At 47.0% G+C, this 16098-nt stretch overlaps 1 protein-coding gene across 1 annotated transcript in view; it reads right to left on the bottom strand.

The window, feature by feature from the left end:
- Positions 1–3843, bottom strand: part of LOC146007304 (transient receptor potential cation channel subfamily V member 6-like) — a 46562-nt gene extending 42719 nt beyond the window's left edge. The window contains exons 1-2 of the mRNA XM_083145650.1: positions 3830–3843; positions 807–904 (exon numbers count right to left, since the gene is read on the bottom strand). Coding sequence (XP_083001776.1) covers positions 807–894 — 88 coding nt within the window. The 5' untranslated portion in view covers positions 895–904; positions 3830–3843. The remainder of the gene's footprint in view (positions 1–806; positions 905–3829) is intronic.
- Between the last annotated feature and the right edge of the window lie 12255 nt (positions 3844–16098).

Below are 16098 nucleotides of genomic sequence, written 5' to 3'. Positions count from 1 at the left end.
GCCTACTGTATCTCCTTCTCTAACTGCATACCTCCCAACTTTTGGAGGTGCCTGGCCGGGACAGGGTGCGCGCCGGAGGCGCGCGGTGATTTTTCGGGGGGCGTGGCCTATCGGGAAGGGGGCGTGGTCTATAATCGCGGCGCTGACGCGAGGCCACGCCCCCATTTTCGCCGCTCGTCGGCGCTGAATAGACGCTGTGCGCATGCGCACAGCGTCTATTCTTGGCAGGCTGGGGGGGCTCCCAACTGTCCCCCCCCCACCGCGGGACAATGGCGGCCCCGGGCGGGACGCGGGAACGTCCCCGAATATCGGGACTTTCCCGCGGAAATCGGGACAGTTGGGAGGTATGTCTAACTGGGCCACAGTTTCCCTGGTGTCCACCTGAACTATAGATTGCACAGCAGCAACATTGTCCTAGATGATAGACACAAATCAGCTGCAATGCTCTTCACTTCCAGGGACCGTATCCTACACAAGACTACTGCAGACCACTTAAACATAGTGGTTTGGGATGATACTTACTCCCCCAAAGCAGCTCGCAATATGTCAAAACTCTCCTGCTGTCTTAGACCACTGTTATAGACCATGGCTCTCCAGTAGCATTGGTTTGTGAAAGAATGCTGATTAATTCTGTAACAAATGGTTCTGTGCCTTGGCATTTCACAAGAACTTTAGTTAGAGATTACAGTTCACAACCAGACAGTCAGACTGTGGTAAATCAACTGTTGACACAATCAACTACTGTAGATCTAGGACCATATATGACCAGGTAGATGTTTCAAGCAGTAATAACTTTTTGTACTTGCCTCTCTGGAAAGGATCACATTTATCTGATGCAAAGATATCTCTCAGCATATGAACATTGTTTTCCTTGGCTGCCTTCAGGATGGGCATCTCCTGGATCCTGAAATCCAAATGCACTAGCCTTTAGACCTATTGAAGTGCACTGTGAAATGGTCATTTTTCAACAACAATTTAAACCCGAGAGATCTTTTCTTAGTTGACTATTGACCCCACCCCAGTTAAGTCTGCCACAACACTAGCTACATTGTGGTTGCCAGTGACTTCTTATTGGAACTTCTGCCAGTCAGTGACAGACACTGCAGGCAGTCCCATTGAGAGGTGTTCTCACCATCTGGGACTGCCAGACCGGACTGCGATTAGCAGAGAACTGTTTTTTATGTAAGAAGCCAGGATCTATGGGCTGCAAACGATGCAGTCCAAGGAAACCAGTGCTAGAGTATGCACAGTGTGTCCACCATTTGTGTCACAGCAACTTGCCAGATCCATTGCGCAGGGGTCCAAATCTTAGAATGTCCCTAGAGACCCATATACCCAGGTACTGAAATTCATCCACCCATTTTAAGAGAGTATGCATATTCTGTACCAACTTTTTAATGGTAATTACTAATTTGCATGATTTACTTCAGTTAGTCCTCAGGCCTGAATTCTCTCTGAAAGTATTAATTATAACCATGACCTCGGGCATCACCCTGGAGTAATCATGCAGAAACAGTAGGACATCCTCCGCATACAAAGCTATGCGGTCTTCCCTTTCTCCAATTCTCAACCCTTGATTCGTCTGGTTTTCCCTTGTCAAGCACGCAAGTGGTTCCATCGCAATTGCGAATAGGCCTGGTGACAATGGGCAGCCTTGTCTGGTGCCCCTCTCAACCCTGAAGGTGGGGGAGATATAGTTGTTAACCGACACCCTGGCCATGGGGGATGTATAAAGTAATTTTAACCCAATTGATAAACCCAGCCCACACCAGAGCTTCCCATAAAAATCCCCATTTAATAGTGTCAAATGCCTTAGCTGCATCTAATGAAATTACCACTGGTTGGCAGGAGGTGGCAATATAATCTTCTTAAGTTGGTAATGGTTGTCCTCCCAGGCATAAAGCCGGTTTGGTTCGGGTGGATAATTTCACCTATAGCCCTATTTAATCTATTCGACAAGACTTTGGCCAAGATCTTGACATTGTCAGTTAACAGGGAGATGGGTCTGTATAAGTCCATTGATCTGGGGTCCTTATTTTTTTGTAAGAAGTATTATTATTAATGCTTCTGCCATAGAGGTTGGTAGCACCTTCTTCTCATATAGCTCACCAAATAAATTAAGGAGCTTTTGGGAGAAAAAATGACTATGCTCTTTATATATTTCTTAAGGGACGCCATCCAGCTATGGTGCCTTGCCCCCAGGAACTGGCAAGATTACTTCTTCTGTTGGGTCAGTGGGGCATCCAATATGTTTCTAGCCTCCATTGATAGCCTTGGTTGTTTTATAGTTAGAAGAAATGAACTAATTCTGTTTGGAGAATACGTTTTTTGATATGTATAAAGCTGCTGGTAATACTGCCTAAATCTCTCTGCTATTTCTGGGGACTGCTGGGCTAATTTGCCACCTAGATCCTGTATCTCCATCACTGTACTAGCTGGTCTATCTGATCTTGCGAGGTGTGCCAGAAGGCTGCCGGGCCTACCCCCATCTGCATATCTGGCATGACCCGCAAACAGTTCTCTGTACATTACCTTCTCTGAGAGGTGTCCCCTCCATTCCCTTTGGCTCTTAACCAGGCATTTTTGCTGTAGTCTAACTTTTCTGTACTTGTTTAGTTTCACAGCGGCACTTCCCAGCAGATCGCATTGTATGCAAATTGTATGCAAATTGTATGCAAATATTGCACGTGATTTGCATACGATTCAATCCGTGGGAGCCCATTGCAGGGCCACACCCCTTGAGCACCCACCGGCAAAAACGCAAATCGGCGCCCCTGTATAGCTATTTAGCTAAAAGTAACTAATTAGCTAGCTACAAAGACTGAGGCCCTTATTTTGATCTGAGCGGTACGGCCCGCGTGCGGCCGTACCGCCGATGTTTACACTCTGCACATGCGCAGAGGTCACTCTGCGCATGTGCAGGGGAATTCGCCGAGTAAAAAATTTGGACGCCGCAAAGGGGGCGTATAGGGGTGTGAGGGGCTTAATAGCCTCATTACCCTATGTATACGCCCAGCGTTTCATGGGCGTTCCCATGCAAACGCGGGGCGTATGCATGGTAATGAGGCTATGACGCCAGTGATGGGGGCGGAAAGCTGACATCGCCGGATGTCAGCTGCCCGCCCCAATACAAGCTTTCACACGGACGATTGTCCGTGTGCTCTAAGCTTGCGTGAGCGGGGGGAGCGTGCGGCCCTGCCTTCGATGGTCATCGACCATCGAATGCAGGGGGCAGCTCCCAACATGGTGGAGGCGTACGCCCCGCCATTTTCATGCGGATCGGCAGCCGTCCGTGTACGGACGGCCGTGCCGATCCGTCTTGTAGGCGGGGATTCGTCTGGTGCGGTCGGAGCCGCATATGCGGCTCGACCGCACCAACCAGAATAAGGGCCTGAGTGATTCTCATGACACAGAGTTGTTGCGCAGCCGCAGCGCAAGTAAGTAAATCGAGTATTATCCCAGTATTATTAACCCTTTGAGTGCCAAGGGAGTTTGCCAAAATAGGTGTGAAAATTGGCAAGCAAATCTTTTTATTAAACCCTGTGTGTGCCAAAGTTGCTGTCAGAGATCCTCAAAATATCTGTTAAAAATGCCAGCGCCGCTCACAGCAACTGTTTTTTTGGGTGCAATATTTAACTTAACTCCAATGAATTTTAGTCACAGAAAAACCTTTGTCAGCGAAATTAACACTGGCTGGGCGCAACTGCAAGTTGCTGATTTTATGGGGGGGGGGGGGGGTGGCATCTTTCTTTATTGCTCTCCATCTCTGAATGGGGTCAAGAGCAAAGTGTCAAGCTCACATGAATGTTAGAAGGTGGAAAGATGTTACCTTTTTTGCTGCAGCAAGTCTATATGGACTTCTTCGTTCATCCATCCTAAGTCACCTACACAGGAACACAGTCCTTGGGCAAGCGTCTTCATTGTGATATCCTATCTACAACATGAAGAGGAGACATGTAGTCTGAGTATGTACCATACAAGGGCCCTTATTCTGGTTGGTGCGGTAATATCCGCGTGCGTTCGTGCCGCCGATGTTTTGTGTCTGCGCATGTGCAGAGGCGTCTCTGCGCATGTGCGAGCGGGACGCACGGCCACATTCCGCATGAAATGTGTACACTACGGAGAGGGGCGTGAAGGGCTGTTTGGGCTCATTACCATATGTTTACACCCCGCGTTTCATGGGCGTTCCCATGCAAACGCTGGGCGTACGTATGGTAATGTGGCCGTGAGGCACGTGTAGGGGGCGGACATATGACATTGCCGGATGTCAGCTGCCCGCCCAGATCCCTGCTTTTGCACGGAGAAATGCCCATGTGGTCTGAGGTTGCGGGAGCTGCCTGGCCACTCGGTCCTGCATTCGATGGTCTGTGACCATCGAATGATGGGGGAGGTTCCCTGAGATGGAGGAGGTGTATTCATGAGAAATACACGTGCGGTCCGTTCGGACAGCTTCTTACCGCGTACGGACGGAGTTGGCGATCCGTATGGAAGGCGGGGTTTAGGACACACGGTGCTGGCCGCATATTCGGATCCGGCCGCACCGATCAGAATAAGGGCCAAGGAGTGGGGGACATTCTGCAAACGTGCTAAAACACTCAGAAATGTAAAACGTGCTGCCACGTTCCCCCATGTTACTCAGTACATGACCTCCTCATAAGGTGACCGAGTTGTTCTACCATGGCATGACCTCATCCTAAGGTGACCAGGAGTCTTTCATGATAACCTGAGCGCACATGAAAGTACAGTGGCAGCAAGACAATATAAAGTTACAATAAACTGTAATCTCAAAAATCTATTAACAGGGATTTCCACATTATTATGAACATTAACTAATCCCCACCTCTACCAATACTTTTGGTCCTTTGCGAAGATACCCCAGAAGGATTCGGGATTCTCAGTCATATGTAGTCATGTCCGTAAGTATATTATTATTTCAAATGCAGAGCAGCGAAGAAACGCAATCTCCGGGAGAGGGCAGCCGGCTCAGTGAGGTGTGTGTGTGTGGGGGGGGGGGGTAAGCGGAACCGCCACGGTTAGTGAAAAAAGGGTGGGTGAGGAGGAGCCACCGGGGAATATTGTCTTATGGACGTAGGCAGAGCATTCACACCATTTAGCCACGCCCACCACTGTGTAATGCAGGTATTTCAGGCTAAAATAATGCAATTCGCGTCATTTGAACCACGGACCCCTCGCCGTTTGCGGGAGTCAGACAGCTCTCCAGTAGGGTTGCCCCCTGATTTCCAGACCATTTAGGGAGGGTAGGCAGCCCTGATACAGATATACAAGTGTCACATATCACATCTCTCAGCCCAGTCTGCTTTGTATATAGACTAAGGGGCCCAGAATATTACCGCCCCCAGGATCGCATTGCATTGGTGGTGGTGCAGGGGGGATCGCAGCAGGGATCATTTAGCGCAGTTTGCTCCGTATACAGACTAAGCCACACACAGATTTAAGTGTCACATATCACATCACTCAGTGCATTCTGCTCCATATACAGACTAGGGCATGATTCTGGTTGACGTTCGCAGCGATGCCTGTAATTTTTAGGCTGCCCGCTGCTCGCACATGCTGCTGCGCCCCCTTCACAGGGCGCATTCACCTGCACAGCTGCGATTGGATGTTTTGCAGAAACCTATGGGCCGACACCCACATCATTTGATGGTCGCCGACCATCGAATGATATAGTGCGCACATGCAAATCTAATGCTGGCCACACATCAGACCATCTTTCCTCCAACCACCCAACTAGTTGGTTGGATGGAATAAAAACCTGGAACTGGATGGGAGCAAATGTCATTTGTAATTAAGTCATTTGTTTCCCAAATCGGAAAATGGACAACAGCCGTCACTCAGACAATGTACTGTAGCTGGACCTATTTGATTTAAACAATTTCAACAAATGTTTTTGTCCATCCTCCTGAGTTTGTGAGAAAATTGCTCATTGGCATTTGCCCCCATACAGTACCAGATTTTCAGTCCAACCAACCAACTAGTTGGACGGTTGGAGGAAAGTTGGTCTGATGTGTGGCCAGCATAAGACAGGTGTCTTAGGCTTGCGTGTGTCCTGACCGACGACAGGGCACACATGTCACTGGGACATCACCATGGAAACGACCAGCGTTTTCACAGGAACACCCATGAAACGCTGGGCGTTCTGATTGGGCGAGACTACCCACCACCGCCCCACGCCTGCACTGGCACTGGCCCGCACACTATTTTGCCGTAGATGGTCGCCCCCGGCGTATGCACATGTGCAGTAAGAAAACATTGCGTACCATTGCGAATTCAAGAAAGATCGACACCCCTTAGGTCGACACTGGTAGGTCGACAGGCAGAAGATCGACAGGGACTGAAGATCGACGTCCTTAGGTTGACCTGTTGAAGGTCGACAATGCAGAAGGTCAACGCATAGTTTTTAGGCGTCTAGATCTAGACGTCTAGTTCTGGACCCTGTCTAAGTGTAGTGGATGGTAGGGCATGACCTACCGCCTGTTCTGGAACCACAGTGGGGAAAAAAAATCAAAAATCCTGTGTTGACCTTCTGCATTGTCGACCTTCCACCGGTCGACCGTTCTTGTGCCGACCTAACGACTGCATCCTGAATTCACAATGATGAGCATAGACCTGAATAAGGTCCTATGTCACACACAGATGTACAAGTGTCACCTATCGCATCACTCAGCTCACACGTCCATTGCTACGAATGGAGTGCGCGGGGGTCTTACACACAGGTGCATCCCGATCTCAGCGTGCTCCGGCGATCGGCGCACCGAGGCAGGCAGCAGGCTGGCTGGATAAGTGCGGCTCCTTCTGTAACAGTCATTTATTACTGACATGTACTTATATATCCCCATCTTTATCGAGATGGTAAATTGACAATGTCTATGTCGACAGTGAGTAGGTCGACGTGGTCACAATATCGAATTAGACTTTTATTACCGAAGGGGAGAGAAATCATCCGGTTGGTGTGTGACCATCGAATAATAATTTCTCTCCCATTCAGCCACATGGGAGGGGGTGTGTTAGGGAACACATCCCCTCGCAGGCTAGCGACAGTATTCTGGCACCGTGGGGGGGGGGGGGGGGCAGACGGTCGGCTGGGCAGCGTTTATCTGTGCACTAGGCTGCAGCCTAACAAACAGGACTGAACTCTGCCCTCAGTTCACTGATATATTTTTCTATTACTGTCTTCTGTCTGTAAAAGCGAGACATCTGGGCACAGATTTATTAAGCCTGGTGATGTGATCAAGTGGCCAATGAGAACACAGCAGCTTACAGGCTGGGTTTGAAAAATGACAGTTATGTGCCGATTGGCTGCTGTGTTATTACCTTCCCCTTTATCATGTCACCAGACTTAGTAAACCTGCCCCCCCCCGTAATTAATAAACACAAGAGGAGCCAATTTGGTGAGTGTGTTGGGGTGTTAATAATGCGCCTTGCGAATGGTGAGCCGGCGTGCCACCATTCGCAAGGCGTGGTTAGGTCGACTCGCAAGGATGCGAATTCGCAACTGAGCAAATCAACCAGAATATCCTCCTGAATGTTGTCTCATCGAATCGCTTACCTCACTTCGTACAAACACGACATCCACACATTCTAATGAAACATGATCGCAGGTAAGAGACACTCACCTGTGCTCAGGCAGGAGAGGTCGTTTGTATTGGTTACATGGCATCCAGTAAGGTCGTTTGTGCTCAGTCGGTGAGGACCCCTCTTGCAGCCTCCAGTTCCATCCCTGAGTTTCGTTACACACAGAGAAGGACACAGGGTTGTATATCTACACCATGTACTAAATGCCTGATCACTGACATCCCAACACAGGAGCCACTGCTCTGCAGGATCCTAATCTGTATGTGGGGTGGAACATTTGTGTTGTGTCATCAGGAATGTGGTGAGACCTGACCAGGGACTTGTGTCAGCAGATAGATAACTCACTGTAGTTACTGTACACGGCCCACTCACATGCCGCAGTCAGTCCACATATTTACATGCACTTGGAGCATTTGCGAGTTCACACATGGTATGTAAGGAGCTACGTCCGGGTGTACTACATACAGGTGCGGATCATTAGGTCAACACCATTAGGTCGACATGCATTTAGGTCAATATGAGTCTAGGTTGACACGCAGGAAGGTAGACATAAGTCTAGGTCGACATGGGTGATGTCGACAGGGTCATTATGTCGACAGGGTCAAAAGGTTGACATGGGTTGGGTCGAGAGTCAAAAGGTCAACATGGGTTTAAAAAAAAGAAATTGTCCCGAATGTCGACATGGACACTGAAACGTAGCTACGCTTAACATACTATTTTATTCGCCTTAGTGGTGTGGTTGGGAGAATAACGCCTGTCGGCACATGTCGGCTCAAATTTTTTGGTAAAAACCCCATGCCGACCATTTGACTGTCCCGTTGCAGCCGACATATTACTATTTGATTGTAAGTGTTAACGCGTGTAAATAGCGCTCAGCTCTGAAATATCCGCTTTTGCGTGCTCCGATTTTCAGGGAATGTGCAATGTGAATTCACACATAATTTGCTCCACAACAATCATATATTCATTTATTTATGGTTTTTAACACTTTTACACACAGTAGCACTGCACCGATTCCCCTGATCTGAGGGGTGTTTCTGCAGACACACTGCTGAGAAGGTCATCTATTTTACTAGCTTCCATTCCCGATTGCAGGACTTTCTTTGGGCTGCACCCACTCTGTGGAATGCCCTCCCAAGCAAAATGAGACTCTCCTCCAGTCTCCAAACCTACAAGCGTTCCCTGAGAACTCACCTCTTCAGGCAGCTTATCAGATTCCAGAACCAGCCAGAACTTTCATATACTGTTCCTATTTAATCACATCCCCACTCTACAGGCCACACCTATCCTCTGTCCTATCCAATCACATCCCCACTGTACAGACCACACATATCCTCTCCTATCTAATCACATCCCCACTGTACAGACCACGCATATCCTCTGTCCTATCCAATCACATCCCCACTGTACAGACCACACATATCCTCTCCTATCTAATCACATCCCCACTGTACAGACCACACATATCCTCTCCTATCTAATCACATCCCCACTGTACAGGCCACACATATCCTCTCCTATCCAATCACATCCCCACTGTACAGACCACACATATCCTCTCCTATCCAATCACATCCGCACTGTACAGACCACACATATCCTCTCCTATCCAATCACACCCCCACTGTACAGACCACACATATCCTCTCCTATCCAATCACATCCCCACTGTACAGGCCACACACATCCTCTCCTATCCAATCACATCCCCACTGTACAGTACACACATATCCTCTGTCCTATCCAATCACATCCCCACTGTACAGACCACACATATCCTCTCCTATCTAATCACATCCCCACTGTACAGACCACACATATCCTCTCCTATCTAATCACATCCCCACTGTACAGACCACACATATCCTCTCCTATCTAATCACATCCCCACTGTACAGACCACACATATCCTCTCCTATCTAATCACATCCCCACTCTACAGGCCACACACGTCCTCTCTATTTTTCACATTTTGCATCCTCCTGACCCCTGACCAAACTGCTGGGTCACCGTATCATACAGCACACCAGGAACCTTTGCATTCTGGTGGAATTAATGCAACAAAGAATATCTCTCCTTGTGTATCAATGCCTATTTCCCTACAGATTGTAAGCTTGCGAGCAGGGCCCTCATACAGATGGAGCCATCCCCATCTAGCCCTTTAATAGGATTAAGTGAGCCACAGCTGTCGGACTTAATCTCCTACTGTACTGTTCTATGTATTGTATTGCAGCTGAGAACAATAGATGATAATAAGCCTTGGTGAGCCATGACTCTCCAGAGAAGGCTAGGTGAGGAAGGCTCCGTCTGTACCTTTGACTGTCTGTAAATACCCTGTTTGTTGTATCATTGTCACCTACTGTAAAGCGCAACTGAATATGCTGCGCTATATAAGACACTGTTAATAAATAAAGTGTATTTTGGTTTGAGTTTGTTCCGTTTTTGTAAACACAATTGTTAGTAAATGACCGTGTTTTATTGTTTTCTACTAAAAGTACTTGTGAGTTGGTTTAATTGTGTACTACTGACCCCTGCATAGTAATAAAAGTTATACAATGACATGCACAGTTTAACCAATCAAGCACTTCAGAGACAGGGACTGACACTTTTGTGGCTGAAGTGCTTGGTTTGCTTGGGCCTCACAAAACTCTTTGTTGTAGCCAGGGACTACCTTCAACCATCAATGAGGAGGGCTATGATGAGGGTGTTAATTACAAAAAATTATTATAATTTTGTAAAATAAATGTCATGAAGCAAATTACATAACAGGGACGAGGTGCCTAGATGGTTATTGCCCTACCTCTACTAAATGTGGCCTCACTAATGCAGAAGGTTCCTTCACAGACATTGTCTGGATTTGGGAAATATTAATCCCACCAAGAGGATTTTTTTTTTGGTTTATGCCCACCTTTCTCCTTATTGTGGCCAAGACATGCTGCCACTGGTTGCTAACCTACAAAAAAAATCAACATCCTCAGTAGCGTCAGTTGTACACAAATATCAATTTAATCCTGTTCCACATCCACAATAGCATCCTCAGTTTCTATTATGTTATCATCATCACCCTCGTTACTTGTCCTTCTCATCCATACTTTTGCAGATAGTGCAGAACTGGTGGAATGAGGCTTCTCTATGAGCACATTGTGAGAAATGTCAGACTCAGATATAACTGATGTGGACCTGTAGACTATCCTTAATGGTTTTTTTTGGACAATTATCTGTCAATTTTCAACTTAACACCTCCACCCCTTTTTAACAGTGTAAATATTGTGATCACAGGTGCCCTTTCCTCATGGATCAGCTTTACTAGATGTTGCAATACTATCATGACTGGCAAGAACCACAATACTAGTACTTGGTTGCTGCTCCTGCTCTTCTTTTGACTAATCCTGATCCATATTAACTCAAAGATTATATTTATGTGAATACAGTGAGTGTCAGCAAAAGCTAGTGGTACTAGAAATACATATATTGTATAATAGTCCCAATGTCTACCGCATTATCACGGTTATATCTGCAGTATTGCCTTAAAGTGTAATCATAACTTATTGTATATCCAATTCTTAATCTGTGTAGTTAAGCCAAGATGGTATTCACTTTTCAGCTGCAATGGTAGGTCACATCTATGCCCTTGAATAACACATTTCACCACCTGCTCTGGTGGTTTCAGCAGAAAGATCCAGGTATTCTTAGGATGAAAGTATTTGCATTTCTCTAGCCATCCGATGCATTGTTTAGTGACCAAGAAACATACTATAGGTGCCCCAAATAAAACACATGTATGCTAAACTATAAACACTGTTGTGGGAATTTCCAAGCAGGTATTGCTAGACCAAACAATCTTACTATATAAAATAACACATAACTGGAGGAAATGGCTGTTGGGCTTATTTACACATACACACACACACACACATCAAGAGGCGCAATCATGCTGGTACTTGTAGTCATGGCTGCATTAAATTATAATAAGCTCTTGAGCTCATTGAGCAATATCGAGGTTCTTGCTATATCTATTGGCCAAGAAATAGTAGCCCACCAACCAACGTCTAGGTGACCCTGTCTGGTGGGTGAGAAACTAAAGTATATAGTGAATTAATAAGAAAGAAGCAAATGCTAGTGGTTCATTTTTCTGCTGATTGCAGGAGGCGTTGGTAGAGTACCTTGGTGCGTGCACAGTTTGTGGGACCCGCCCAAGTGTGGGCGGGTCCATGTGATGTCAGGACATCAAGCGTTAGTAGCTCAATGCTCCTCTAGGAATGTTTTGGATGGCCAATGTATCTTTATGGGGCCCCTTGGGACCTGCTGGGCCCTAAACAGGATGTTGCCTGGTGGAGAATCCACCTCTGGCAGTAGTGGATTGGTCGCTTTAGACCTACAAATTAGATTTTCCTTCTTTGTATAAGATAATAGCACTGACTTGCCCAATCTTATATTCTGGAGATTTAAACACATTGCATTAATAAACCCAAAGACGTATTTTAGCATTCTGTTACTAATGTGTAATAAAGAGCACTCAACTAAGATATACAGTAGAGCTGGTAGTTCAAATAGATTTTTCAGGACTGGTCCACTTAATAAATCCACAGAATATAAGTAATAGCTTTGGGGGGTTATTCAAACCTGATCGCATGGCTGTGAATGCGCATGCATACAGATCAGAGCATGCATGTGCCAGGCTATCCGGTAATAAAATCATGCTACTTTGTTCATTGTTGACCGTATGCAAGTTAAGTGACAGGAAGCCAGGTTTGAGGAGGCGGGTAGTAGAGATGAGCGGGTTCGGTTACAAGAGAACTGATCCATCCGGGAACTTACCCGATCCGAGGCGGCATCAGATCCAGAACGAGGCTGAACGGCATCATACCGCTCTCTGGGGTAGATTTATGTACCGGCGATCAGGGGAATCTGTGCTATCCCCGTGCGTTATAGCAGGGGATAGCGCTTCCCCTGATCTATCACACCCGCCGAGCGTTAACTCTAACGCTAGCGGTGTGGGGCAGGAGGCATAGCGCAGGGACGATATTTTGCACTGCGCCCCTGCCTCCTGCCAGATTTCTGAACGGTCAGCATCGCTGACCGTTCCACCGCCTGCAGCTGTCAACTTCGCCAGCTGCAGGCGGCGATGCCCTATACTTAACAGCAGCGCTGTCCCTGCTGCTGGCGCTGAGCTGCGCTGGGATCTTGCGAGACTAGCGAGATCCTGCGCATGCGCAGTGAGCCGGCCGGTGGGGAAGGAGACGGCGCATCAGTATTAACAGATGCGCTGTCTCCAGGAGGGACATCGCTGGAGGGGGGAGTTAGCGCTCCCCCACTCCGGCGGCAAGATCTTAATAGATCTTGTCGGTGTCCCCTCCTGCTTTGCCTCGCTAATGAGGCGAAGCAGGAATTGTTATAGCGGCGCGATAGGCGCCGCTATAATAAATCTACCCCACAGAATCTTCATGAGACCCAGAGCCCTATATAAGGCCCAGCGATCAGCACCAGTCTTCTTTGTTTCTGTGCTGTCTGCTGCAGGGGGTTGGGGGGGGGGGGCTGCAGAGAGGGCTGTGGGGGCAGCTATAGGGACCTACTATGCTGGACTACTATGTAGGATTACTATGGTGGACAACTAATGGGGATTACTGTGGGGACTACTGACGGGGACCTACTATGTGGGATTACTCTTGGGGACTACTACGGGAAATAAGAAAAAATATATATTAAAAAAAAAATAAGAATAAAAAAAAAATGTTTTATTATTTTTTACTGCAGGGGTGCTGCCAAGTGTGACGAATAATTACAGGGGTGTCGCCATATGTGTCATATAATTGAAGGGGTGCTGTCATATGTGCCGTATAGTTCCAGGGGTAAAGCCATGTGTTCCGTATAATCAGTGCTATTTTTCAGCAGGATCCAGCAGGAACTCAGTTCCTGAAACTCTAATTAAATATGACATCATCAGGAACTGGGTTCCTGAACCTGTTCTGGGCTAAAATGTACAGTACTTTCCATAAGATAAGTTTTATTGTAAAGTCCCCTGTGTGTGTCTCTGTTTCTAAATACAATATATACATCTCTCTTTCTCTCTATCTATTTTATTTAATTGATCCACCCCCAGACTCAGATCCTGGACCTATTTTTCCAGAAGACTAGTACTGCATATAATTCCAGGGGTGCTGCCATGTGTGCTGTATAATTCCAGGGGTGCCGCCATGTGTGCTGTATAATTCCAGGGGTGCTACCATGTGTGCTGTATAATTCCAGGGGTGCTACCATGTGTGCTGTATAATTCCAGGGGTGCTACCATGTGTGCTGTATAATTCATGGGGTGTTGCCATGTGTGCTGTATAATTCCAGGGGTGCTTCCATGTGTGCTGTATAATTCCAGGGGTGCTACCATGTGTGCTGTATAATTCCAGGGGTGCTTCCATGTGTGCTGTATAATGCCAGGGGTGCCGCCATGTGTGCTGTATAATTCCATCGGTGCTGCCATGTGTAAGAAAAAACAGAATTTGAACAGCGATGTGTGAAATAATAACAGGATTTATTTTATTAAAATAAGTTAATACAATGCCGGCAATTAAGACAAGACAGACAACATATATTGATTATTCCCAAAATGGGCATGCGCAAGACCGGAAATCCCTGCTATAAAGAGCGGAAAAATTTAACAGCGTACACACACCTTCTGAGGAAGCTGCTGATCTTGTTTGAGGCAGAGACACGCGTAGAGGAAGGACACTAGGGGACTGTGTTCGGCAACCTAATTCTAAGGTCCAGTTGGTAAGCTCCGTGAAAAGACCGCATAAAATTGGACTGCACCAGCGGTCGGGGCGATACACTGGAAGCCTGGAGCAGGAATCCTCCCCATACATTGCGAACCAAACCATAAGTATATAATCCAATTCTATGTGCACATAGGTGGGGACTTTCTATTTACAAACGAAAACTACGGTACTTTTTTTTAGCCCTTCAAAGACGTTTCCCGTACAATTAAAAAATCGGTCGCATCGCATTCCATTATAATGGCATGCAATGCAATGCGACGCGACCGACCCGATTTTGCCATTGGACCCAATGTTAAATTGTACCTGAGACCCGATTTTACATTGGATCCAATGTTAAATGCCCCCCAGACCCGATTTTTTATTTTATACCCACCCTGATGGTTAATTAATATGTCAAATGCCCCCCCCCCCCCATCGTTAACGCAACGCCACAATAAACGTCAGCCCAAAACGTGGCGAGCGCCGCGAGCCCGCGAGGGACGGACGTGCGCGTCCTCCGACTATTTCATACCCCCACTTTCCACGTCGGCATGGAATATATTTAATATCGTGTGGCGAGCGCAGCGAGCCACCGAGCCCGAAGCATGGTGAGCGCAGCGAGACCCGCGAGGGGACGCGTAATACCTGTGAAGTAATGCGCGTCCCCGCGCGGGGCTCGCTCGCTGCGCTCATCACACTTTGGGTTGACGTTGATCGTGGCATGCCGTTAACAATGGGGGGGCATTTGACACATCAGGGTGGGTATACAATAAAAATTGGGGTCTGGGGGGCATTTAACATTGGATCCAATGTAAAATCGGGTCTCAGGGACCATTTAACATTGGGTACAATGTAAAAATCGGGTCGGTCGCGTCGCATCGCATGCGATTTGGTCGCATTTGATGCGGCCGATTTTTCAGACCCGATGGCAATTAAAATCGTGGGCGCCGTGCTAGGAAACAGGTACCAAAACTACTAACCGGTAAAGCAAGTATTATCATTATTCAATACAAAGACATGCATGCATAGACTATGCTTACTAACCAAGAATTGACCTTTTGACGTTTGACCTTCCCATTGAGTAAATTTTTGACACAAAACAATCAGGTCGGGAAGACAGAGGGAAAGAGAAGGGGGAGGGGAAGGTATACAGTCATTAAGTCAACAATGGCAAGGTTGACATGCATTGGGTCGACCACTGAAGGTCAACATGCTTATGGTCGACATGGATGGAAGGTCAAGCATTAGGTCAACAATGGCTAGGTCAACATGGGTTTTGCACTGTTTTTTAAACCAACATGTGCCGACAGGCGGTATCTGATGCCCTACACTCCACTACGGTGTGATGGGAGAATACAATACAATAGAGCGCAAATGACATTTCAACAATTCGTTTATTGCAAAGTCGTCTAGAGTGTCATTAGTGGATATGGCGCGTGTGCGAGTTCTGGTGGGACGAAATATTTAGAGTAATGAAATAAGCAGATTACATTTCGGACGTGTTCCTGTGATCGGTGTCTGCTGCTGGCGGTCTCAGCGTTGAGCAAAAGAATACTGGTCCCTGCCTCTTTTTTTATATAATACTTGCACCGATAGACAAACCTGCTTTTAAAGGGGCAGACTAGATGGGCAAGTGGTTCTTATCTGCCGTCAAATTCTGTGTTTCTATGCTTTAATTCTATGTGTGTACTGGGAATTTCCCTGCATTTACTGTTTATGTCCCCTTTCTCCTAAGGGTACATGTATCTCAAAAATT

Source organism: Crinia signifera, chromosome 6, assembly GCF_055691185.1.
Source record: "Crinia signifera chromosome 6, ASM5569118v1, whole genome shotgun sequence".
Lineage (NCBI taxonomy): Eukaryota > Metazoa > Chordata > Amphibia > Anura > Myobatrachidae > Crinia > Crinia signifera.
The sequence above is the reverse complement of the archived record's forward strand: the minus strand, read 5'-3'. Positions and strand labels throughout refer to the sequence as shown.